The following is a 27,059-nucleotide window of genomic DNA, read 5'->3' as shown; positions in this document are numbered from 1 at the left end:
GGTGCACAGTAACCAATCAGCTTCTAGGTTTTATTGTCATAACTTAATTGAACAAGGTGAAGTTAGAAGCTGAATGGTTACTATGCTCCACTGTGCACCAGTTTTAGTAAGTCGGCCTGCCACATCACCTACATTAGGATGCTTGTTCACCAACTAGAATTTCAATGGTGTAACTATTTGTCGCAAGAACACTCTTATCCACAGTATCTGCAGTCCATGTACTGCCATGGGGGTCAGGCTTTTTTCACTGACTTGCACTGCAGTGTTGTAATTTACTGACCACCATGCCGCTCACTTGCTTGTCCACTGGCTGCAATGACAATTGGTTGCCTGTCTACCAAGTGGCACTGTATTAATCTAATCCTTCACTGTAACAGTGCCTGCCTACTGTCATGGCGCCTATGGTCTTGTCCACTGACTGCTCTAACACTTGGCAACTTGCCCAAAATTGGCATTGCGGTAATGTATTTCTTCACTGTACCTATGCATTTGCCAGCCAAATGCCCCAACACCCATGAAATGGCATTTTAACAATGTAATTCCTGATTCAGACTGCTACAGCATATGTGCACTACTGATGTCATGACATGCACAGCATATGTTTCTACTGATTGATATTCACCTGTGTACTGGTCTACTGTCATACAAAGCCACCACTGGCTCATATGACCAATGCAATCTCCACTATACTGACGCTTTTGTCCACTTTAATGCCACTCGACTTTTAGCACTTGTTTACCCTCAAGTGCTGCAGCAGCAGGTTGTGTGCTTGCCCATTGACTGGCACTTTCAGCACCTCAATTGTTCACTGTACCAGTGCAATGATCCAGTGACAATGAGCTTGTCCATTGTCTACCTCAGCACCCACAGGATAGTGTTACTACTGTGTTACACAAAGAAATATACTACTGTTACTGTTTTGACACTGTTCATTTTTTTTATTTTATAGCCTGAAAGTTTACCTCTATTGTTCTCCAGTCACCAAAGAACTGCTGTTGACAAGTCCTAAGTATGCATTCTGGGAAAATCGTATAGTAAGTATTTATTCCATTTGTTTTTTTATATTTGTGTTCTTTTACTGATTACAGTGCAACACTATCTGTGAATGGAGATAAGTCACAGGATTGTCTCCCGCATTCACAGGCAGTAATCAGTAAATTAACTTTTCTCAATGGAGGAGGGGGCGTGTCCCTGTTGGATCATGTTGTAGAGTAGCGGAGTCTGGAGATCCGAAGCTGTTGACCCTCGCAGTGCTGAGAGTTCAGCAGGAGGAAGAAGACTGAACAGCCCTGCAGTGATTATAATCCAGGAACCTGAACATTGTAGGACCTCCTTCAATATAGGTAAGTAATGTAACTAGGGCCTCTTTCACACGGTCCGCCTCCGTAGGCGTATCCGTGCTGCTCAGCGGGGATCGATCTGCCGATCCCCGCTGAGCCGGCGGATGACAGTTCCGTCTCTGCTTGCAGTGCGGAGAGGGAGGTGTCACAGCCCCCGCTGCTCTCTATGGGGGATCGGATGAGAGCGGACCACCTGTCCGCTCTCATCCGATCCGATCCCCAGGACGGATGGAAAATAGGGTTTCCATCCGTCCGGATTTCACGGACAGAATCGGATACGGATGACAGCGGAGTTGTCTCCGCTGACATCCGCCGCCCCATAGGGATACATGGAGGAGCCGATCAGATCCGCCTAAAAAACTGACAGGCGGATCTGATCGGATCGCCCGTGTGAAAGAGCCCTTAAGCTGTAGAGCAAAAACTTTTTTTATTTTTTTGCTAAACTTCAACTTTAGCTGTCATCTATTTTATTTATATTGCACATAGGGGAATTCAGCAGGATGGGTGAGACCCTCCCCCGCCAGTCTTTACAGTGTGGGTGGGATTCAAATCCTTTCCATGAGAATCCAAAAGAAGTATAAAACACCAAAAATTTGAAATTAAATTTTTATTTATATATATATATATATATATATATATATATATATATATATATATATATATATATATATATATATATACATTTGCTTTTTAACCACCTCCTGCCCGGCCTATGGACAAATGATGGCTGGGCGGGACATTCACCATTCCGGGATGACACAGCGGAATGACAGATCAGTGTACTGGCTGCTGCCGGTACCATGAGAACTCTGTGACCAATCACAGCAAATAACATGACCGTTGTACACAATGGATAGCTTTCATTCGTACCATCCATTGTGAACTATTGTGTTGATCGCTGTGATTGGTCACAGTGACCACATGGTACAGACAGGGCCAATCACAGCTCATCTGTACCATGTGATTAGCAGTGACCAATCACAGCTAACCACAGTAGTAAATACAGTAAAAATGGTTGCTTATAAAAGTGAAATTTACTACTCCCCAGAGTAGTAGTGTTACTATGGTAACTCTGTGTTGCTTTGGTCACAGTGTGATAAAAAAAATAGTGAAAAAAAAAAAAAACACCAAAATATTTTTTTATTTTTTTTACAAACTGTCACCAGTCAGTGTCCCTGATCACTGCAACACCAGTTAAATAATTACACTGTACTGCACTGGTGACAGTATGTATAAGCAAAATTGTGAAAAAACTATTTTTTTTTTTTTTTTTTTTTTTTTATTTCTTCATTATCCAAAAAATTGTGACAAACAAATTACAACTTCAAAAAGCTTGCCATGCCTCTTGTTAAATACCTTGGTCTGTCTACTTTTCAGCCTCAAGAAATGAGATATGCCATAAGAAACATCAGGATTCATTGATTTTTAGCTATATACCATGGTTTGTGGACTCTATAAGTTTCCTAAAGACTAAATAAAATACACTGATTTGGGTTATTGTCACCAAAGAAATGTAGAAAATACATTCTGGCCTAAATTTATGAAGAATGATTTATTTGCAAAATTTTATGATGGAAACAAGAAAAATTTAAACATTTTCAGTCTTTTTTTTTTTTCTTTTTTGTTTGTTTGTTTAGCAAAGAAAGTGATTAAATACCACCAAAAGAAAGCTCTATGGCCTCTTTCACACGGCCGCTCCGTTTTTTTTCCTCCGCTCTGGCACTTTTTTTTTTTTTTCACGGACACGGATGACACTTGTGTCATCCGCTCCGTATGTCCACATATCATCCCATCCGTTTGCGGATGATATACAGACATAATGTAAGTCTATGGGGATTGCGGATGTCAGCGGATGACACCGCTGACATCCGATTTTGCATCCATTCTGTTTTTTAAACGGAAGAAAAATAGGGTTCTGTTCCGTTCCAAAAAAATGGAACAGAGTTGAAAGGACGCAAATCGGATGTCAGTGGATGGTCATCCGCTGACATCCGCAATCCCATTGACATACATTATGTCCGTATATCACCCACAAACAGATGGGGTGATATACAGACCTACGGAGCGGCCGCGTGAAAGAGGCCTAATTGTGTAAAAATAAATAAATAAAATTTGGGTACAATGCATCACCGCCCACTTGTCATTCAAAGTGTGACAGCACTGAAAGCTGAAAATTGTCCTGAGCAGGAAGGGGTGAAAGTGTCCAGTATTGAAGTGGTTAAAATGTAACTCAATATCCAGGCTTGGATATAAAAAAAAATAGTTGTGCACCTTGTTTGGGCTCCCTTTATCGAGTCTTCAGAGCCTTTTCAGGCAAGCGCTTTACTGCACTGCTATGGTTTAGTATTGCTGATGTGCATCTTTATTAACTCAATGACTTTTTCCAACAGAGACCTATTGAAGTGGACACTCCAACTCAGATCTCCTTGGTTGATGAAGCTACGGGTGAGGTGAGTACTGAAGAGTCAGTCTGCCAAAGAATGAGATTTCTGTTTTTAATTGCATTTAGATAATTAATCTACAGGCTTCTTAAAGTAGAACTATAGGCAAAACTTTTATTTTCATTTTAAATAGAGCAAGGGAGGGTTATAATCCCTGTCAGATTTGTTTTCGCCTTCTGTGTTCCAGTGATTTTCCTTCACTTCCTGTCTCATAGCCAAACAGGAAGTTAGAGGAAATCCCTGTAAACTCGGGACATTTCTTGGGGTTCCCCAGGTCACCAGAACTGGTGTCCCCATTAAAAGATTTCCCCTCTATTATTTTTCTGGGGACAACCTAAAATTTGGGATTTTCTTTTACTTTCACTTTCAATGATAATGGTAAACAGGAAAAATAGAGAAGGTAAATGTCCTTAATGGGGCACAGGCAGAAATAAAAACTTGACAGGGGTTCTAATCCCTCTCCACTCCATCCCAAAAAAAAAAAAAAAAAGTTGGCCTTTAGTTATACTTTGAATCCCGGGGACTGCATTTTACCAATGCAGTGGAGCTGTGCATGCACTGCATGGGTTAACTGCTTGTTTTCTGTAGGCGTGACCAGAAAGCTGTATACTCACCCAATCCTCTGCTCCAGCAGTAAACCATGCTCTCCCACAAACCAGCAGTGGACTGTTCCTGACGTCTTCATGTCCAGAGCAGATCTATGAGTGTGATGATGTCAGGAACTGTCCACTGCACAAGACTTCAGAGGGCAGCAGCCGCTGGACCGGTCTCGCGCTGGGATGATCGGAGGATTAGGTAAGTGTGTCTTTGCTCTTCAGTTCCCTAAACAAAAATGAGCAGTTAACCTATGTGTGCAGGCACAGCCCCACTGCATGGGGAAAAATTGCTTTGATTTCAGCTTTAAATCTCTAGTTACACACTGATGCAGTGCAGTTTGATCCGATTTTCAGTGTGATTTTTCAAATGCAGTTGCAGTGCGGTTTGATGCAATTTTTGACACAATTTGGATTCCCCTGCCCTGGGGAAGAAAACATGCTGGAAGCGTATGACAATATGACAGATAAGCGATTTGAAAGTATTTCCGCTAAAGTCTATGGACCACAGAATCGCACTGCATGGCACCAAAGAAGCATAGTTACATAGTTACATAGTTAGTGAGGCTGAAAAAAGACACAAGTCCATCCAGTTCAACCTATGATGTGTGTGTGTTTGCTTTTAACCGTACATTGTATACCCCTGTATGTTGTGGTCTTTAAGGTGTCCATCCAATAGTTTTTTGAAACTATCAATGCTCCCCGCTGATACGACTGCTTGCGGAAGAGAATTCCACATCCTTACCGCTCTTACAGTGAAGAACCCCTTATGCACTTTAAGGTTAAACCGCCTTTCCTCTAGTTTTAGTGAGTGGCCACGTGTCTTATTGTATTCCCTTACTCTGAATAGTTTGTTCCTTATGCTAGGGTCGCCAGTACAGTATTTGTACATTGATATCATATCCCCCCTCAAGCGTCTCTTCTCCAGAGAGAATAGGTTCAGTGCTTGTAGTCTTTCCTCATAGCCGATGTCCTCCATTCCCCTAATTATTTTTGTTGCCCTTCTCTGGACTTTCTCCAGTTCCAGCACATCCTTCCTGAGGACCGGTGCCCAGAACTGGACAGCATACTCCAGATGTGGCCGGACCAGAGTCTTGTAGAGTGGAAGAATAATCTCTTTATTTCTGGAGTGAATCCCCTTTTTTATACAACCCAGTATTCTGTTGGCTTTGCTTGCAGCGGCTTGGCATTGCATGCCACTGCCAAGCCTGTTGTCTACCAGTACCCCCAGGTCCCTTTCCATCCTAGACTCACCCAGAGGTTCCCCCCCTAGTGAGTAGCTTGCTTTCTGGTTTCTGGCCCCCAAGTGCATTACTTTACATTTTTCTACATTAAATCTCATCTGCCATGTAGTTGCCCATCCCTTATTTTGTTCAGGTCTGCTTGCAAGATTTCCACATCCTGCATAGAAGATATTGGCATGCCTAATTTAGTATCATCTGCAAATACTGAGATTGTACTAGATATCCCCTCCTCTAGATCATTTATGAATAAATTAAACAGGATTGGTCCCAGGACAGAACCCTGGGGGACCCCACTTTCCACACCCGCCCAATCAGAGTACTCCCCATTAATCACCACCCTCTGTACTCTCCCCTGGAGCCAGTTCTCTATCCAGGTACTCACCTTATGGTCCATACCTACCTTCCTTAGTTTGTACAGTAAGCGTTTGTGGGGAACGGTGTCAAAGGCCTTTGCAAAGTCCAGATACACCACATCCACAGGCTTACCTTTATCTAAGTGGCAGCTCACTTCATCGTAGAAGGTTAATAGATTGGTTTGGCATGAACGATTTTTCATGAATCCATGCTGATTACTACTTATAATACCGTTTTCATTACTAAAGTCTTGTATGTGGTCCCTTATCATCCCCTCCAAAATTTTGCAGACTACTGATGTTAGGCTGACCGGCCTATACTTACCCGGGATATATCTCGGCCCCTTTTTAAATATTGGTACCACGTTGGCTTTTTTCCAATCAGCTGGCACCATACCTGTCTGTAAACTATCCTTAAAGATCAAGAATAATGGTCTGGCAATCACCTGACTGAGCTCATTTAGAACCCTTGGGTGCAAGCCATCCGGTCCCGGGGATTTATTTATGTTAAGTTTCTCTAGTTTAGCTCTAAGTCTATCCTCTGTTAGCCATGGCGGCACTTCCTGAGGTGTATTATTTAGTTCGGCCTTACAAGCTGGGTTCGTGTAGCCCCCCGATTCCTTTGTGAAGACTGAAGAAAAGAAATTATTTAACACTTCCGCCTTTTCTCTGTCCTCAGTGGCCATTTTTCCTTTATCATCTTTTATGGGGCCAATGTGTTCTGGCCTCGCTTTCTTACTGTTTATATACTTAAAGAACTTCTTGGGGTTCTTTTTACTCTCCTCCGCTATATGTCTCTCGTGTTCTATTTTAGCCGCCCTGATTTCATCTTTACATTTCTTATTACACTCTTTGTAATGCTTGAATGCTGCCAATGACCCCTCAGTCTTGTATTTTTTGAAGGCCTTTTCTTTAGCTCTAATATACATTTTTATGTTGGAGTTTAGCCACCCAGGGTTTAGTATTGCTCTTTTAAATTTATTTCCCTGTGGAATGCACTGGCCCACCCCCTTGTTAAGTATGCTCTTGAAGCACTCCCATTTTTCCTCCGTGTTCTTTGTTCCCAGGGTTCTATCCCATTTGATATTTTCTAGCAGCGAGCGCAGTTTAGGGAAATTGGCTCTTTTGAAATTCAGTGTCCTTATATTACCCTTGTGTTTCCTATTACTGTAATTAATACTGAAACCAATTGACCTATGGTCACTGTTCCCTAAGTTGTCCCGTATTTCTATATCCGTGAGCAGGTCTGTATTGTTGGTAATCAGTAGGTCAAGTACCGCATTGTTTCTTGTCGGTGCATTCACCATCTGACCCATGAAATTGTCCTGCAAAACATTTAGGAACTGCCGAGCCTTGGCTGAATGCGCGGTTCCTTCTGCCCAGTCTATATCAGGATAATTAAAGTCCCCCATTATAATGACATTTCCCATCCTTGCTGCCAATCCTATCTGTAACATGAGGTCCACCTCACCCTCCTTCCTCTGGTTTGGGGGCCTATAGCATACGCCCAATATTACCTTCCCCACCGTGCCTTTCCTTTGAAGCTCTACCCATAGGGATTCTGCCTCGTCCATAGCTCCATTATTAATATCATCCCTCATATTTACCTGTATACTGTTCTTAATATACAAACATACCCCTCCCCCTTTTTTACCCTCTCTATCTCTGCGATAAAGGGAATACCCCTGAATGGTCGCCATCCAGTCATGAGAGCTGTCAAACCAAGTCTCAGTTATCCCCACAAAATCTAAGTCCTCCTCAAACATCAGCAGCTCCAGCTCTCCCATCTTGTTGGCCAGGCTTCTGGCATTGGTATATAAGCCTCGTAATTTTGATGTTTTTAGGCTGCTCTCTTGATTTTTCCCCGTACCCACCCTGGGTATAGGGGCTCCGAACACCCTACCGCTAATGCCCCCATTTCTGCCCTCTGAAACTTGCTTTCCACTGGCTAATTCTACATCTGTACCCTCCCCCCCCATTCCCTAGTTTAAAAGCCCCTCTAACTTTTTGGCCATCCTCGCACCCAGTACGGCTGCACCCACCCCATTTAGGTGCAATCCGTCCCTACCAAAGAGCCGGTGACCGACTGAGAAGTCGGCCCAGTTCTCCAGGAAACCGAAACCCTCCTTACTACACCAGCTCCTCAGCCACTCGTTAACTTCCCTAATCTCCCGCTGCCTCTCTGGTGTGGCTCGAGGTACAGGTAGTATTTCGGAAAATACTACCTTGGAGGTCCTAGTCCTCAACTTAGCGCATAGGACTCTTTCCCAAAGTAAGATCTCAGTGCATTAATGTGACCAAGCTCCATAGGAACCAAAGTTATTTGCTTTGTCATGCGATTCAGTGTGATCCAATTCACATCTGTGCGAGCCAGGGCCCAGGGATTCTGACGGTAGAATATGTATTTCTGTTATGGGTAGTTCGCACCTTTTCATTGTTTCCTTGACACGAGTCCATCAAGTTCACCCACATTGAACTGTGCTGCCGCATGGTCGCAACTGTGCCGGCGTATGATCTTAATAGTGCCGTCGCAACTTTGCCATCACATGGTTGAATCTTTGCCGTCACATGGTCGCAACTTTGCCGTTGCAACTGGGCTGATGCATGGTTGTAAGATTGCTGACGTATGATTGCAACTGTGCTGTCGCAATTGTGCCGACGCATGGTCCCAACTGTGCACCTGATTACTATATGGACATCTCAGTTTAATTGACGCAAATCCATCTAGTTTCCCCACATTGAACTGTGCCGTCACATGGTCGCAACTTTGCTGTTGCAACTGTGCCATCGTATGGTCGCAATTTGGACGTTGCATGGTCACAGTTTATACGTATGGTGTGAATGAGGCCAATTGGATATGCTGTGCTGATAAGTTGCATGGCATCCAGTAGTCATATCACAAGCTACAGCCTGATGTTCTGACATGCTTGAAAATCTGCTGTGTTGACTGTGCTTTGAAAAGCCAGGAATAGAATGAAAATGTTGATGTTCTTACAGCTGCAGTTCTTCGACTTCTTTTAAAAAAAGATGGGCTCCTGTGAATGTCAGCCCAGTCAATGAATTATTTTGGATGTGGAATTGTGACTTAACTGAGTTAATAAAGAATTGATGGAAGGGAGAAGAATTTGTTTTGTAATGTCTTTTTTTTTTTTTTTTTTCCCCCTAGAAAGAAGACGTTTTAATCACACTTTTGCCAGCTGGTCACTGTCCAGGATCCGTAATGTAACCCATTCAGTAATAGTTTTTGGCTCATTCTAATGTTTGCTAATGTACTATTTTTTCTAATCCTAGATTTGTTTTGAAAAAGTAGAGCTCTGGCCTCCTATTTACCCACTGGACCTCCAGAACATATTATCCCCTTCATGACCAGACCATTTTTTGCTATTCGACACTGTGCTACTTTAATCATTTGATCTCTGGAAGATTTACCTCCCCCCCCCCCCCCCCCTTCATGACCAGGCCATTTTTTTTAAATAAGACACTGCGGTATTTTAACTGATGACTGCACGGTTGTGCGAAGCTATACCCAAATAAAACGTATGTCCTTGGTTTCCCACAAATAAAGCTTTAAGCCCCGTACACACGCACAGGTTGTTGGCCGTAAATTGTCCGATAGGCCGATTTTCGGCTTGTTAGTATGATGCTTCCGACAACCAACTGCGACTTTTCGGCCGAAAAAAATCTGGTGTGCATGCTATAAAATTTTTGTGGCCAACAACAGAATGGCCGATTGTTCCTCAGTCAGGACAAAAATCATATGAGCAAGACTGGGCATGCTCAGAGAAGAAAAAACACACGGAAAGCCAACCATCACTTCTGAAGTTGGTTTTTGTTGGCCAACAATAGTCCAGTGCAAGTCTAGAGCACATTTCAACCAACAAACAACACTGGACAAAAGGCGGCCGATCGGTCGGCCAACAATCTGTGCGTGTGTACGGGGCTTTAGTTTGGAGGTATTTGATCACCTCTGCGTTTTTTTTTTTTTTTTTTTTGCGCTATAAATAAGAGACTATTTTAATTTCTGCTATAAAACATATCCAATAAAAAAGGTATTAATCAATTTTCTTCATCAATTTAGGCCAATATGTATTCTGCTTCATATTTTTGGTAAAAAAAAAATCCCAATAAGCGTATATTAATTGGTTTACGCAAAAGTTATAACTTCTACAAACTATGTGATATTTTTATTTATTTATTTTCACTAGTAATCAGCGACTTATAGCGTGACTGCGATATTGTGGTGGACAATTTGGACACTAACTGATGCTTTTTGTGGACCGTTGACACTAATACGGGGATTAATGCTTTGCAGGAACACAGGATCAATGCCTTCCCTCCTGACAGAACGGCGATCTGCCTTGTTTACATAGGCAGACCGTCAGTCTCCCTGTGTACCGAAGGATCGGTGGGTGCCGGCAGACATCGAGTTTGTGGTACCTGCCAATCAGCTCCCACTGTGTATAATCGCATTTATATATGCATATAATGGTGCACATGTATGCCCCAGACCTGGAAGTGTTGGATCGCCTACTAGGTTTGTGATCCAGTGCAGCAGTGCCACTTTGCCGCTGTATAAGTAAGTTATACTGGCAGCAAGTGGTTAACTGGTAATTGCGCAGTCATGCAACACTGTACCCAAACAAAATTTATTTCATTTTTTTTAACACAAATAGAGCTTTCTTTTGGCGTTTTTAATCAGCTCTGCGTTTTTTTTTTTGTTTTTCTTATTTTGTGCTATAAATGAAAAATGTATATTATTTATATATATATATATATATATATATATATATATATATATATATATATATATATATATATATATATATATATATATATATATACTATAATATTAAATATAAATGTATTATATATTTTCTGATCTAAAATAAATCCAATAAAAAAAACAAATTTCTTCATAAATTGAGGCCACAATGTATTCTGCTGCATGTCTTTGTAAAAAAAAAAAAAGAACCAAAAAGTGTATATTTGATTTTTTTTTTTTTTTTTTACTAAAAATTTATATTTTATTTATATATAAATTTTTATACTAGTAATGGTAGTGATCAACAGCTTATAATGGGACTGCGATAGTGTGACGGGCAATCTGACGCTGGGGGGGGAACGAACTGCCACTGACATCACCAGTGACACTAATATAGTGATCAGTGCTAATACACTGTCACTGTAGTAATTCAACTGGCTGAGAAGAGGTTAACATATAGGGAGATCAAGGGGTTGAATGTGTGCCTAACAATGTGTAATGTGTATATTATGCTTTTTCTAACAGTTCTTTTTGTTTCTTATCTCTGCTTTGCAGAGATAAGAAACAGATCGTTTTCTCTGTGCACAGGCCTATGTTGATTGTCAACACAAGGCTTTGGACTGTGATTGGCCACAGCCAGTCATCAAGTCCCAGCCATGAATCATTGGCCAGGACTTGTTGACAGACTCCCGTCGTGCATGCGCGCACCCTAAACTTGGAAGCAGGCAGCGATGTACGGGTATGTAGCATTGCTGGCGGGCAGTCGGCAAGTGGTTAAAAAGCCTCTAGCTTATCAATTGGCACCTGGCCACACCTAGCTTTGCCCACTGCTTTTTGGATTGGCAGCACTTCTTTTGTTGAAACCAGCCACTAGTTCACGTGCTGATGTCACTACCAAGAGACACAGTGCTGCTTCACTGCAAGCTGCCATGGCACCTGCACAAGTCTCCACCGACTCCCACGCAAACACCTACATCTCCTTGTAGTCTGCCAGTGCACTATGCTGTATTGGTGCAGTTGTCCACTGTATCAGGGCACCATGTACCACAGGCTGCAGCTCTATAAACGCTGTGCTATACATTGATGTGCAAAAAATTGGACATGCACCCATTCTTTACCACAGCACTCTATAATGGTCACCATGTGCAGCTGTGTTGTGCTGCATTGGTCACTACGTTACTATGCGGCAGTATGCACATTCCCACCAATCTGAATGGGCCCTGATCTTTTCAATGTTGTGAATGTATGTACAGGATGTACCGGTATTTGTAAATCTCTGTGTATGTCTTGTCAGGGTATTTAACTCATCAGCAAATGTGTTACCAGAAATATGAGTTTTGGGCAGACCTATGCCTTTTATAAACGACCTATCTAGAAATTAAGCCTTTTATGTTGCTTACATTTTAAGTATTTTATATTATTTTTTTTCTATATGACATTATTTCCCACCCTATTATTTAATAGTAGTACACAAGTCTAACTAAAGCACTGAGCACAGGACCCCCTTTTTGGTCTGTCAGTTTAGCTTGAGGTTAGTGGTGAACACAAGAAGTCCCAGATGGTGCTTTTGCTCTGCGCCTTTTTTTTCCTTGAAGGAAGAATCATGTCACTTGTACGGCACACTGAACAGCATTGGTGCAGGTGTTTGTAAAGCTTCTCCTTATGATGTCTCTGTGGTCACATGGCCGTTATTATTAATTCAGCTTCAGAAGATTTACCCCCCCCCCTCATAAACCAGGCCATTTTTTGCGATACAGCACTGCGTTCCTTTAACTGACAATTGCGCGTACAACGCTGTACACAAATAAAATTGATGTCCTTTTTTCCCCACAAACAGAGATTTCTTTTTGGTGGTATTTGATTACTGCTGCGTTTTTTTTATTTTTTGCGCTATAAACAAAAAAAAAAAAAAAAAAACGACAAATTTTTTGGGGAAAAAAAAAACTTTTTTTCATTTCTGCTATAAAACATATGCAATTTAAAAAATATTACAAAATCGAATTTGCGCATACAACGCTGTACACAAATAAAATTGATGTCCTTTTTTCCCCACAAACAGAGCTTTCTTTTGGTGGTATTTGATCACCACTGCGTTTTTTTTTATTTTTTGCGTTATAAAAAAAAAAGACAATTTTTTGGAAAAAAAATATTTTTTTTCATTTCTGCTATAAAACCTATGCAATTTAAAAAATATTACAAAATCGAATTTCTTTCAATTTAGGCCAATATGTATTCTGCTAGATATTTTTGGTAAATAAATCCTAATAATCCTATATGGATTGGTTTGCGCAAAAGTTAGTGTCTACAAACTATGGGCTATATTTATGGAATTTTTATGTATTTTTTACTAGTAATGGCAGCGATTGAGGACTTGTAGTGCAACTGCAATTATTGTGGCAGACAAGTCAGACACTAAAGCCCCGTACACACGTACCGATCGGCCGTCTTTTGTCCGAGGGCTGTCTTGTCTGTTGAAAAGTGCAAAAGACTGCACACAAATTTTGTCGGCCAACAACAGCCGACTGCAGAAGTGATGTCATGTGATGGTTAACTTTCCTTGTCTTTTTTCTTTTCTGAGCATGCCCAGTCTTGCAAATCTGCTGTCTGTCGGCCGAATTCTGTACTGACTGGCGAACAATCGGCCGTTCTGGTGTTGGCCAACAAAAATTTTAATGCCTGCACAACAGATTCTGTTCGGCCGAAAATGCGCTGTCGGCTGTCGAAAGCATCATACTAACAAGCCTACAATCGGCCGATCGGTCGTCGGCCGAATCTTTACGGCCGACAATCGGTACGTGTGTACGGGGCTTAACTGACACTTCTGACACTTTTTTTGGGAACCACTGGCCATAATACAGTGATCAGTGCTAAAAATAGGCATTGTCAATGTACTAATGACACTGGCTGGGAAGGGGCTAACATCAGGGGCGATCAAAAGGTTAACTATGTTCCTAGCAAGGGTTTTTTTTTTTTTTTTTGTGTGGCAAGTGCTTTTACTAGTGGAAGGCATGAATTTTGCAGGAACACAGGATCCGTGCCTTCTGTACTGACAGAATGGCAATCTGCCTTGTTTACAATGGTTTATTCGAATTCCAACTGTGGTTTTCTTTTTCTCCCTGATGGATAATAGATTACTTAGGTGAACATGAAAAGCATAAACACAAGAGCGGAAGTGCATAGAACCTTTGCTGTCTGTTAGTCTTCACACCAGTCTTGGCGACCTTGTGGAGGCCCTTGGATCTTAGACTTAGGTTGTAGAAAGGGTCTTGACTTCTGCTGAGTTGAGATTAACGTGGTTGCAAAGTCAGAAGGTTTTTTTATCTTAATGCATTCCCTGAGAAAAAATCCCAAATTGTTGGTCGTCAGCAGAGCAGGACTAGAGGGAGAATCTTCCAATTGTGACATTCATCTCGGTGACAACTGTCTGAGAGGGGATTTTTCTCACTTTAGAGGGTGTTTTTATTCTCCTTTCCTGTTGTGTCTATGTGACAGGAAGTGAAAGGAAATCTCCCCATTGGGACACAGAAGGAAGGAGTTTTAATCATTCCCTACTCTATCTAACTTAAAAGTAGTGCTGTTTTAGATTGTACTATTTCAGTACTGGTGTGAGGAATGTTTTGGGCTAGGTTAGATTTTAGTGATAGAGCTATATTCCCCTTTTTTCTCAACTGATTGGTGGGAAGGCAGTGGCATCGGAAATACTTGTTGGATGATTTTTTTGCTTTCCATGCATTTCTGGTACTTTTGTATTTTTCTGCATATGTTGTCTTGGAAGGGTGGTTGCTGCTCATTGATACTGTTTTATGGGAGGGAATGTAAGGGTCCATGTACACGGGACGTTGTTAAAAGTCCCTTTGAATGCTGGAATTTTTAGGACGTTTGAAACGTCCGTTCGGTCTCGTTTGTACCCGCATTTAGCGGGCGTTTGCGTTTAGAACCGTTCCTAGAGGTCAAAAAAATGATTCCCCTTTAAAATGGAAAAACGCGAACGCCAAACGCGGGTCATCGCGTTCGGTCGCGTTTTTGCGTTTGAAACTCCGGGAAACACACGTTCGAACGCAAATAATTTCGTTCTAAAAAAAGTCCCTGAACGCAACTGCCCGCAAACGACCTGATGTACATGGACAGATAAGATAAAATGTAGATGGGTTCAGGGGCTTCTAAAAAAAACGCCCAACTACTCCTAAACGGCCATTTCCAGCGTCCCGTGTACATGGAGCCTAAAGCTGCTGCCTATTTTGTGTTTTTTGTTTTCTTTTTCTTGTTTTTGTATACCTTTTTAATAAACAACTATTTGATTAAAATATTTTAATTAACAAGACCTTTTGTAAAGCAGTATTCAACCTAAAAGCAAACCTTTAGTCTCGGGTCACACTTGTGCGATGCGGGAAGGCTGCGAATTCGCAGCCTGTTCCCGCACATCTGGCAGTTCACACTGACATATGCGATACGCTGGGGGTGTAAATTAAATGGTAACGACACCCCCAGTTTGATCGCATATCGCAGTGCTATCTGACAGTTCGCACAGGATCGGATCGCACAAGTGTGAACCACTGTGCGATCCGATCCTGATGCGGCTGAAAAAAAGGGTCATGTGTGTCTTTGGTGCGGATACAGTGCGAATTCAGCCATACAAAGTGTATGGCTGAATTTGCATCCGCACATGAGATCGCATGTAATGAAGGAGCAGTGCACTCCGAATTACATGCAATCGCCGCACTCGCAATAATGTGAACCGGCCCTTATTGTATTGCAGCTTACCAATTCTTAGATGTGACAGCAGCATTTGTCTACTTTTTTAAGCTTTATTTCAATTATTTTCATCTCCTGATCCAGTCAGTAAGTCTGTTGTTTTTCAAACGAAGAAAGCTCTTGCAGATGTATCAATTACAGGGTTGAGACAAACCATTTACTACGGACAGGGGTGCTTACAATGATCGGTTTTATTTATATATGTAAAACCTTTATCCCAAAAGGGGAAAAAAAAACCTGTTGCTGTAACTGCTTTTCTCTATCGCTCATTGACAGACGTAGTCTTCTTGATTCTCAAGAGCTGGGTTATGTTGTCTCCGCAGGAGTAGGACTAGGCAGAATGACAAAAACGTTCTGGCTCCACCCTAGGGGGCAGTCCCTGAGGGGATATCCTCCCTCTCTCTGCTACAGGGAATCAGTTTTTTTCTGTCTAGTCAGGAGTAAGGACCTAAGTTCCTTGCTGGGATCTTTTGGTCCTGGCAAGACTTTTTTTCTTTAAGAAAAAGACATTTTTTAGGTAGTTTTCTCCAGTGTTTTTTTTCCTGTGAGATCTTCAAGCAAAAATGCCGGACTGGGCGACACTTGTGGTCACCCCAGCCGGCCTACGAGCGCGTGCAGACCAGGCATTGCGCTTGGTCGGCCGCGACATATTCAAGTAAGTATGCGGGGCCGGGCGACGGGCTGGATGTGAGATCCAGTGGTCACCCCGGTTTCTGCCTAAAAGGCGCGTGCAGACCAGTGCGCTGAGTCGGCCGCGACGGAGTCCCAGTAAAGGGACTGACTTTGCGAGTTAAAAGCTCGCTTGGACGCCAGGACCAGAGAGTCGAGGCGTCCACAAACCCCCACCTCGGTGGAGAGGGTATTATGAAGAGAGGGTGCCTGTCGGTTCGGTATGGTGAGTAAAACGTTCCCTTTTTTTCCTCATTTATGAGGCAGTATATATTATGGGCCCCTCCATATATGGTCAGTATATATCTGACACTTACAAGTCCCCCTTGTAATACAGCATGTGTTTGTGGGAAGTGGACTTGGTTCAAGAGCTAACACTCTACCCAGCAGACTGTAACATTACAGCAAACATAGGAGGTATAATCCTACCTTATGTGCAGTGTATCTCTGTAGATCCATATGTCACCTCTCAGCAGAGTGCAGGTGGATGTGCTGGGAAGACGATATCGGCGGTCCGCCGCCATTTTGCCGTAGACCGAATGCATGTATGTCCTCAGGTCACGCCGGCCGCCATGTTTTTGGAGTCTTATGTCTCTTCTATGGGGGCGGCCATGTTTTGTGAGCCCAGCTTCCTCGTGGAGGGCTGGGAACGCCGGAAGGCGTACACAGGGGGCGGAGCCACGCCTTCTGCCCGGGAAAAAGCAAACAGCTCCTTCCAGTCTGTGTAAGACAGACGCTGGCTGCAGTTTGTTGGAAACTGCACTGCATCGGTTGGTGAGCCTTGGGGGGTCCCTCTCTCTCTCTCTGGGATCGAGAAGCAGGTACTCTGAGGGGCGCTATTGCGCTAGGGGGAGACACACAAAAAAAAAAAAAAAAAAGTTTTTTTGTTTATTGCTGGCAAAAGTGTCCTGTATTAACATGGACCCTGCCACTCATGTATCTCCTCCGGATCCCCTCGAGGGGTCTGCGGGATCCTCCAGCACCCCATTGACAATTGAATCTTTGTCAGCCATTATGGAAACTTTTGTGTCCCGGGTGGAAGTGGCTTGTCAGGGACAGGGCGCAAGAAAGCGACCCCCGCCTAACCCCTTATTATCTGAAACCTCGGATTCAGACTCTGAGCCTATTTCTGCAGTTGCAGGTACTTCATCTGGTATTGGTGTCTCGGGTCCTGTCTCTTCAGACAGTGAGGAGGATGTTTCGGCATCTGCCATAGCCCGAGAGGAAGCGTTGGTAAACGCACTCATTGTATCTGTTCAAGAGACTTTAAGGTTACAGGGTATTCCATCAGAAATAGCTGAAACTGAGATCCCTTTTGGGACTAAAAAGCGCATCAAAGTGGCAAAGGTTTTTCCATTGCCCAAATGTTTTGGCAATCCAATCGATGAAGAATGGCGTCTGCCAAAACGCACTTTTAATATTTCCAAACGCATTGACAGGCGTTATCCGTTTGAGGAAACCCTTATTAAGAAATGGACAGAACCACCTGTGGTGGATTCACCAATTGCTAGATTGAATAAAGCCACGGTTATTCCTTTAGAAGACGCTCCGTCTTTTAAAGATCCAGTGGATCGCAAGATAGAAGCTATGTCTCGCACCATTGATTGGATCAGCTTTCAGGCCAATAATTGCTATTGGTCTGGTTTCGCAGGCTGTAACTGAATGGACCAAGTGGTTACGCCGGGACTTAGAAGAAGTCCCTCAGGCGGTATCAGATTTGTTGGAACAAATGATACAGGGGTTACAGTTTGTATGTGATGCGGCGTTAGACGCCACTCCATTAATGGCGCGAGCATCAGTCTCAGCAGTGGTTCTCAGGCGTACACTGTGGCTAAAAGGTTGGATAGCCGACCAAGGTTCCAAAAAAGCATTGGCTAATATCCCCTTTTCAGGAGAACGTCTATTTGGAGCCAACTTAGATGAGATCATTAAGGATCTCACCGGTGGAAAAAGCACCTTTTTACCGCAAATTTTAAAGGTAGAGGAACTCGTCAAAGACGAGGGCCTTCTTTTTCTGCTCACAAGAGGTTTTTTCGTCCAGCGGGTGAAAAAACGAAGTCCTCCAAGGTTCCTACAGGAGGCGTCAGGGGTCGTTGGTCGGGCAAGCAAAAGCCCGCCCCCTCCAGATCATAAAGTCAGGGTACAAGATCGAGTTTCGATCTCTCCCACCGGCGCGATTCTTCCCTTCCAATATCCGACTATCTCCGGATCGTCTAGAAGATCTGCGGAGAGCAGTCACAGATCTACTACAACAAGGAGTGGTAGTCCACGTTCCTTGGACAGAACGGTTTCAAGGGTTTTATTCAAACCTGTTTACAATACCCAGGAAAGAGGGCAAAGTGCGTCCAATTCTGGACTTAAGAGCACTCAATTCTTTCGTCAACATAAGAAGATTCAGAATGGAGTCCATTCGCACGGTAGCAGCCTTCCTGCATCCAGGGGATGTCCTAGCGTCCATAGACATCAAGGACGCCTATCTTCACATTCCCATTTTCGCAGGACATCAGCGTTTTTCTACGCTTTTCCGTAGAGGAGAACCACTATCAGTTTGTGGCGTTACTTTTCGGTCTCGCCACGGCTCCGCGGGTCTTCACAAAAGTGTTGGCCCCAATGTTGGCACTTCTGCGCCAAAGAGGTATATCGATTCTAGGTTACCTAGACGATCTTCTGCTTCATGCAGAGTCTCCTCAGACCTTGCTACAAAACATAGAAATTACTATGATTTCTTTACAGGAATTCGGGTGGCTGGTGAACCAGCAAAACTCTTTTCTGGTTCCCACCCAGAGGCTCGAATATCTGGGTCTAATTCTAGACACAGTCAGGACAAGAGTGTTTCTTCCGGTAGGGAAACTTCGAAAGATTCAATCAGCAGTCCAGTTGTTACTGTCCAACAGCTGGTCTTCCCTTCGGACTTGCATGAGGGTTCTGGGGTTGATGGTGGCTTCATTCGAAGCAGTCCCATTTGCCCAGTCCCATACCCGAATTCTTCAGCAAGAGATTCTCCTCAGATGGAATCGGAATCCGGAATCCCTGGACAATCAGATACGATTGAGCAAACAGACCAGAGAGTCTCTGGTTTGGTGGCTTCGGTCTCCAATGCTCAGCCAGGGAAAGTCATTTCTGCCAATATATTGGACGATAGTGACCACGGATGCCAGTCTATCCGGATGGGGAGGAATTCTCGGTCAATTATCTGCCCAGGGACTTTGGTCCCCGGAAGAATCCAGATTACCGATAAATGTATTGGAACTGAGAGCGATCAGACTTTGTCTGATTCACTGGACCGAGCAGCTCCAGGGCAGCCCGGTTCGGATCCAGTCGGACAATGCCACGGCCGTGGCTTATGTCAATCACCAGGGGGGCACCAAGAGTGTCCGAGCGGCCAAAGAAGTGGCTTGCATTCTTCGCTGGGCGGAACGATTTGTTCCAGCAATCTCTGCGGTGTTCATTCCGGGGGTGGAGAATTGGCAGGCAGATTATCTCAGCCGTCAGACCCTGGATCAGGGGGAATGGTCCCTCCATCCAGACGTTTTCCACCAGTTGTGCCTACGGTGGGGCACCCCGGATGTGGATCTGTTGGCATCACGATTCAACAGGAAAGTTCAGAGATTCGTGGCTCGCTCCCGCGATCCTCTAGCAGAAACCGCAGACGCACTGATCGCCCCGTGGGGGCAATACCAGCTAATATATGCCTTCCCTCCTCTCGCGTTACTGCCAAGACTTCTTCGCAGGGTAGAGGAGGAAGGAATCCCAGTAATCCTGGTAGCTCCGGACTGGCCTCGTCGAGCTTGGTACGCCGACATGGTCAGACTGGTGGCGGACGTCCCGTGGAGACTTCCTCTCAGAGAGGATCTACTGTCTCAGGGACCGATCTTCCATCCTGCTTTACGATTGCTGGCTTTAACGGCCTGGCTATTGAGACCCAGGTGCTGAAGGACAAAGGTTTGTCAGCTTCAGTTATTCCTACTCTAGTTGAAGCAAGGAAAGCGACTTCCAGAAAGATTTATCATCGCACATGGAAGTCCTACATTGCATGGTGTGAACCTTTGGGGTTCCGTCCTCGGTCTTATTCGATTAGTCGAATATTGGCTTTTCTGCAACAAGGGGTTGAGCAGAAACTGGCCTTGAGTACTATCAAGGGTCAGGTCTCAGCATTAGCCATCTTCTTTCAGAAGCCTTTGGCTACTCATTCCTTGGTGCGGAATTTCATCCAGGGGGGGCGACATCTGGCTCCGCCAGTGCACGCGCCGTTACCCCCCTGGGATCTTAATTTAGTGTTGTCGGTTCTTCAGAAACCTCCCTTTGAAGATATTAGGGAGATTCCTCTACCCACGTTGTCCCAGAAGGTGGCCTTCTTGGTGGCTATTACTTCTGCACGCAGGGTGTCAGAACTGGCCGCATTATCTTGTCGTTCACCATATCTGGTGGTTCATAGAGATAAGGTGGTTCTTCGTCCGAATCCATCCTTCCTACCAAAAGTAGTTTCAGAATTTCATCTGAATGAAGAAATTGTATTACCTTCCCTGTGTCCTAAGCCCAGTCATCCTGGGGAATTTGCTTTGCACTCCTTGGATGTGGTCCGGGCGATCAGGGTATACTTGAAAACGACAGACTCGTTTCGCAAGACGGATTCACTTTTTGTGATCCCAGATGGACCCAAAAAGGGGTTGCCTGCATCTGCCGCGACCATTTCCAAATGGATCAGACAGACGGTAGTACAGGCTTATTCTATTAAGGGTCGGGAGCCCCCGTTCCCTGTTAAGGCGCACTCCACTCGGGCACTTAGTGCGTCATGGGCCTTTCGCCATCAGGCGTCAGTGGTCCAGGTGTGCAAGGCGGCTACCTGGTCGTCGGTGCATACCTTCTCTAAACATTATAAAGTTGATGTAATGGCATCGTCTGATGCCTCATTTGGCCGCAAGGTTTTGCAGGCCGCAATTTGAGGAGACCAGTGGTCTACCTCGAGGGTTTTTTTCCGTTGGAAAATTTTTCTTTAGTCTCATTCTTTGTTTATAATGAGCCTTTAAAACTTCTAGTTTGGCACCGGTTGGGCCTACTAGATTGGATTTGATTTTCTCAATCCCACCCCTCATTTGTGGCACTGCTTCTGGATGTCCCAGCTCTTGAGAATCAAGAAGACTACGTCTGTCAATGAGCGATAGAGAAAAATTGATTTTTGTAAGAACTTACCGTAAAATCCTTTTCTCTTAAGCTCATTGACAGACGTAGTACCCGCCCCTCTATCATTGAGTTGGGTTGGGTTAATTTCTCTGTACTGCTTTAAACAGAACTGATTCCCTGTAGCAGAGAGAGGGAGGATATACCCTCAGGGACTGCCCCCTAGGGTGGAGCCAGAACGTTTTTGTCATTCTGCCTAGTCCTACTCCTGCGGAGACAACATAACCCAGCTCTTGAGAATCAAGAAGACTACGTCTGTCAATGAGCTTAAGAGAAAAGGATTTTACGGTAAGTTCTTACAAAAATCCATTTTTAGCCTCGGTTCACACTAGACACGGTGCGAATTCGCTGCAGATTCCGCACCGTATCAAAATCGCAACCTGCTCATGCGAACCAATTGCAGAGTGTATGTTAAGTTAATGAAGGAAATCGATTTGCAGAATCGGATCGCAGGGGTGTGAACACCTATGTGGTCCAAATCTGGTGTGGACAAAAAAGGGTCCTGCGCCAGTCTGGTGCGATTGAGCCATACGAATCCATGGCTCAAATCGCACTCCGGAGACACCACAAATTATTCGCACAGGAATGTAATGAAAATAACGTACGTGGTGACACTACACAATTGGCTGCTTTTTTTTGCAATATATCTACTTACTTGATTTATTTATATTTTACATATCCATTTCACCCCATACGTCTCACACCCCATTGGTGCGCATTGGCCTTCCTTCTATCGCACAGGAATGTGCTGCAATTCCTGTACGGATTATATGTGGTATCCTGCACCGCATCAGTGTGAACCGGGGCTTAAAGTGTTAACTGGAGTTTAGCTACAGTTTGTTAGTGTATTTAAATCTGCTAATACTCTCTAACACTCCCTGGACCAGTGTTTTTCAACCTTTTTTTCAGTCAAGGCGCCATTTTAAATTCTGCACAATCTTATGGCACCCCATTCTAAAATATAAAACGCTAAACTAATAGTTTTACATATTGTAGCAGTATCCACATGTAGGATACCCAACGTTAGAGGTGATTTGTTCTTCCACCTTTGCACATTGGTACTGACTACTATTTAAAACTTTCTCTCTTCTCCTCCTCACTCTGCTAATATGACCTCAATGCTGACCGAGCAACAGCAAAGGGGCAAACAAGGATGCCGTCAGGCGCCCAATGTCCTGATTATCAACCTATGGCATCATAAGTTGTTAGGATGCCAGCAGCTGGCCCACATAGGGCTAAAGGTTGTATTTCTATACAACAAAATGCTGTGGCTTTGTGTAAAAGGCAGACTTGATCATCCCACTAGTTTGTTGACCATTTTGGGGCAGTTTTAGGCACCTCTAAGGAACCCAGATGGCACTTCAGGGTGCCTTGGAACCCTGTTTGAAATTCATGTTGCCTCTTTATAGGCACTGCTTTGCCCTGAATGTGGCGCCTCTCCTGGAGAAAGGAGTTTCTTTATCCTATGACCTTGTACATTTTCCTCCAATATTTCTTGGACAATTGGGTGTTTTGCCAAAGCACCCTTGAAGAACCCAGGAGGCACCCCAGGGTGCCAAAAGGCTGCCTTAGACTGCCAGTGCTGCTGCCCAAATGTACCCACTCTTGGTGGAAGCACTCTAATACAGGAGGTGTGTTACTGGCCAGATCACCAGGTGAAACAGAGGATAAAAAAGCCTAAAAAAAATAAAACTAATGCAGCAGCCACATCTGATTACTGGTAAGCCGCAATATATTACATCTTTGATTTTGGGTTGAATACTGCTTTATATTGAGCAATTGTTTCCTTTCTTCCACTATTTGAAACATCTTTTACGCTAACATTTTTCAATTCCTTTCAGGTTTTTGTTCCAAGGACAAAATGGCACCGTGTTGTATACGGGAGATTTCAGACTGGCAAAAGGAGAAGTGGCGCGTATGGAGCTTTTACATTCAGGAAACAGGTGCATAGAATACAGCATATTTCTTTTTCTATACATGCCTCATGCGGTTTAACAATCCGGAGGATGCGTACATGTAGTGTATATGATCTCAGGCCTATGGTTGCTGATGAGTAATATAGTGTGATGTGTGGGAAAGCCGTTGTAATGTTTACCAGTCACCATGACCAAAGTTGTTGTGGAATCGACTGTTAAGTACCCAAACCCCCTGCTACTTTTCCTGTCAACATGTTGAGTATCTTTTATTCACATTTTTTTGTTGAAAGAGATTTTGGTGCATGTGCGATTTAAAACACCATTCTTTTCTCTTTGAGGATAAAGGAAGCAAGTCTAAAAGCTAAACTGTCTTTAGATATAAAATATAAAAAATAAAAATATTTGTAAAGCCTGAATTATTTTTTTTACCTTCAAGTATTCTGTGCATGAAGGTAAAAAACCTGTGTGCAGCAGCCCCCCTAATACTTACTTGAGCCTCATCTTGATCCAACTATGTGTACAAGACCCTCTGCTCTCCAGGAACTGTCCATCCTCATTGGCTGTGGGAGTTATTGGCTCCCAGTGAGTCAATGAGGAGAGAGAGAGTGGGCGGGCCTATCCATGAGCCTTCTTGGGTACCCACATTGCAAGCAGCTGAGAGGGAGAGAGAGAATACAGGAAGTGTGGGGAAAAAAGGTTTATCCAGCTCCCATCCCACTAACAGGCACTTCTGTTAGTGAATAAAATAGATCCAATGGACCAGCTTAATCCAAATAAACTATCTAAAGTCACAAGGAACTTTGAATTAGGCTTTAAAGGAGAAGTTAAACTTTAAAAAATGAACAAGGGGGAAAAATATGTCGTCCCCTGAAAACGCCTGGCTAAAATGGGATAGTTAATGCTTGGTGTATGGGTATAGTGTTTTTTTTTTTTTTTTCTTCATTATCAGGGCAAAAGCCATTATTAATCTGCCAAGTTCCCAATTAACTCAATGAAAAATCCATTTTACATTAAGTACAAACAAAAAAAAACTTTTTTTTTACATATTTGACAAACTACTGAGTTTGCACAAGATTTCAAAATTTATTTTTATACAGAAAATCACTTTTCTTTTTTTTTTTTCTTTAGTGTTATTAAAGGCAAAACTTTTTTTTCTTTTAGTTTTGGATAAAGTTGGAGATGAATTAGAACACCTGTCAGGTTTGTATCTGCCCCGTTAGGCCCCTTTCACACGGCTCCGTTCCGTCGACGGAGCGGTTCGATCGGCCAATCCCTGCTAAGCAGGCAGATGTTGGGAGGTGTCAGATCCCCGCTGTCCTCTATGGGGGAATCGGATGAGTACAGACCGCCTGTCCGTTCTCATCCGAGATCCACCAGAGGGATGCAAAATAGGGTTTCCATCCGTTCGGATTTGACGGACAGGATCGGATCGGATGTCAGCGGACATGTCTCCGATGACATCCGATGCCCCATAGAGATGCATGGGGCATCCATTCAGATCCGCCTGAAAAACTGATAGGCGGATCTGAACAGTCCGCATGTGTGAAAGGGGGTCTAAGGGAGATTCACCCTCTCTCTTTGTCCTGTTTACCATTATCATCCAAAGTGAAAGTAAAAGAAAATCCCAAATTTTGGGTTGACATCCAAACACTAATAATGGCTACTTTTAAAAGACTTCTGGACATACATCTCATGGATAAAAACCTTCAGGGGTATGCGAAACGATCACACCTACACAGGTTGAACTGGATGGACTATTGTCTTTATTTAACATCAACTACTATGTAACTATGTAATAGAGGGGAAATCTTCCAGTTGGGAGACTAGTTCTGGTGACACCTGGGAATCGCTCACTTTTGGAGAGACTTTGTCTTCCTTCCTTCCTTCGACTATGGAACAAGAAGTGAAAGCAACCTCCACCCCCCACCCCCTTTCCCAATGAGACACAAATGTCAAAAAATAATAAACTGACGGGTTATAACCCTCCATTACTCTATCCAGAATGGGGGGAGGGGGGCTTTACCTTTTAGTTACAATTAAAAGTAATAATTAAAATGCAAAGTTGCAAAAGTTTTAACTATTGTGCAATGTAAGTAATTTCTAAATTCGGTATTTGAAATAAAGAAAAAAAATTGCCTAATTTTCAGCCAACCAAATGTCACTTAGTACTATTATTCATCTTAATAGTTTTACTATTTTTTCTAGGGTAAAAGAGATTGATAGCATTTATTTGGATACAACCTTCTGCGATCCTAAATTTTACCAGATTCCTAGCAGAGTAAGTCTATTTTAATATATTTCTTTTTTATTTTATTTTTTAATGTTGCATGAAATTTCATATATTTGGTTTTGCTTACTGTAGGAGGAATGTTTATCTGGAATTTTGGAATTGGTACACAGCTGGATAACACTGAGTCCTCATCATGTTGTTTGGTTTAACTGCAAAGCAGCTTATGGATATGAGTATTTATTCACAAACCTGAGTGAGGAATTTGGAGCAAAGGTGAGAGTCTCATCTTATTTCATCATGCTTTATTATTTAAATCTTGGCAATTTAGCACTGCCTTGGTAATGCCTAAAATCTCTTTCCTCAAAGAGCGTTGGAGAGAGACAAGGAATATTTACATCCTGTGCAAAGCTGAAGGAGCATTGCATTTTCCAAGCTGTGTGTCTAGATGGCAATGTCTAGTCTTCACGATGTGATACGATGGCTACCTTAGTAACCGCCTTGAGGAGTAGAGCTCTTATAAAGGGTAACTTCTCCTTTTACAGCATGTTAGCCATATTTAAGATGTAACCTGTAACATGGGGCAAATAGGATTTGTTGAATGGTGTGGTGCTGACAGGGCCATACACTACTTGAATTTTGGGTATGGAATGGTCTGTATTTGAGCAGTGTAAGGCCAGCATAATGTTTTTCTGGCATTCGAGTTCATGAAAGCCTTTACTTGTACACAATCTAACCTTTGTTCAAAAAGGCTAAATAGCCTCTGACTGTTCTCTGATGCTAGCAAAGCAAATATCTAAAAGCAAGCTGAATTCCAGGCAAAAAGCTAAATATACAGATAAATATAAAACTGCAGCAAACCTGATTGGCTTCTAGTGATGATTGTTGCTTGTTGGCATCCCTTCCATTATTCCTTGGCTCTATTTTTATATAAATCATGGATGTCCAACCTTTTGGTTTCTCTGGGCCACATTAAGTGTAGAGGAATTCTCTCGGGCCGCATATAAAATATATACTATAGTTAAGGTGTATAAGTAATAAAACGCCACAGCGCCCTTCCTGTGCTGCTGCGCACCCCACCTTCGCGCACTAATTTAACACAGCTAGAAGATAATGAAATGGAATCCGTATACAGAGGTTTACTTCTTCTGACAGAGATACTAAAGGTACAACTACCATGACCACTTCAGTGATTTAAAGTGGTCATGGTGGTAGGAGTCCTTCCTCCCCAGCAAAAAAGAAAAATTGTCTGGAGGCAGTGGGCCGCATTGCCTGCTGTTCCGGGCCGCAGGTTGGACATACCTGATATAAATGTTCTCGCAGTGTGATTGTTTTCCCTTATTCATTGGGCTTGGGCTTATTGAAGGTCAAATTTCGAATACTGTACCTCCAAATTGCTGAATTGCTAACTTTTGTTGTTGTTCTTAATTAAAAGGATAAGGATACTTTGCAGAGTAGTAAAAAAAAAAAAAAAGCTCTCTGGAAACTCTAGGTATATACTTCTTTAAACTTCCCATCAGGGTTCGTTCACAATTGCTAAACCGCAATTGATGAAATACTCCATCACTTTCGGCTTCCTATACC

General features: G+C 43.1%; 1 protein-coding gene across 1 annotated transcript in view; it reads left to right on the top strand.

Annotated features, from left to right (window-relative positions):
* Window positions 1-27,059, top strand: part of DCLRE1C (DNA cross-link repair 1C) — a 56,069-nt gene that overhangs the window by 7,374 nt on the left and 21,636 nt on the right. Inside the window, exons 3-8 of the mRNA XM_082255901.1 lie at window positions 950-1,034; window positions 3,731-3,790; window positions 9,138-9,193; window positions 23,174-23,275; window positions 25,454-25,526; window positions 25,611-25,751. Coding sequence (XP_082112027.1) covers window positions 950-1,034; window positions 3,731-3,790; window positions 9,138-9,193; window positions 23,174-23,275; window positions 25,454-25,526; window positions 25,611-25,751 — 517 coding nt within the window. The remainder of the gene's footprint in view (window positions 1-949; window positions 1,035-3,730; window positions 3,791-9,137; window positions 9,194-23,173; window positions 23,276-25,453; window positions 25,527-25,610; window positions 25,752-27,059) is intronic.

Source organism: Pelophylax lessonae (assembly GCF_965119305.1).
Source record: "Pelophylax lessonae genome assembly, chromosome: 4".
Lineage (NCBI taxonomy): Eukaryota > Metazoa > Chordata > Amphibia > Anura > Ranidae > Pelophylax > Pelophylax lessonae.
Note: the sequence above shows the minus strand (reverse complement) of the source record. Positions and strands in the feature narration are given on the sequence as shown.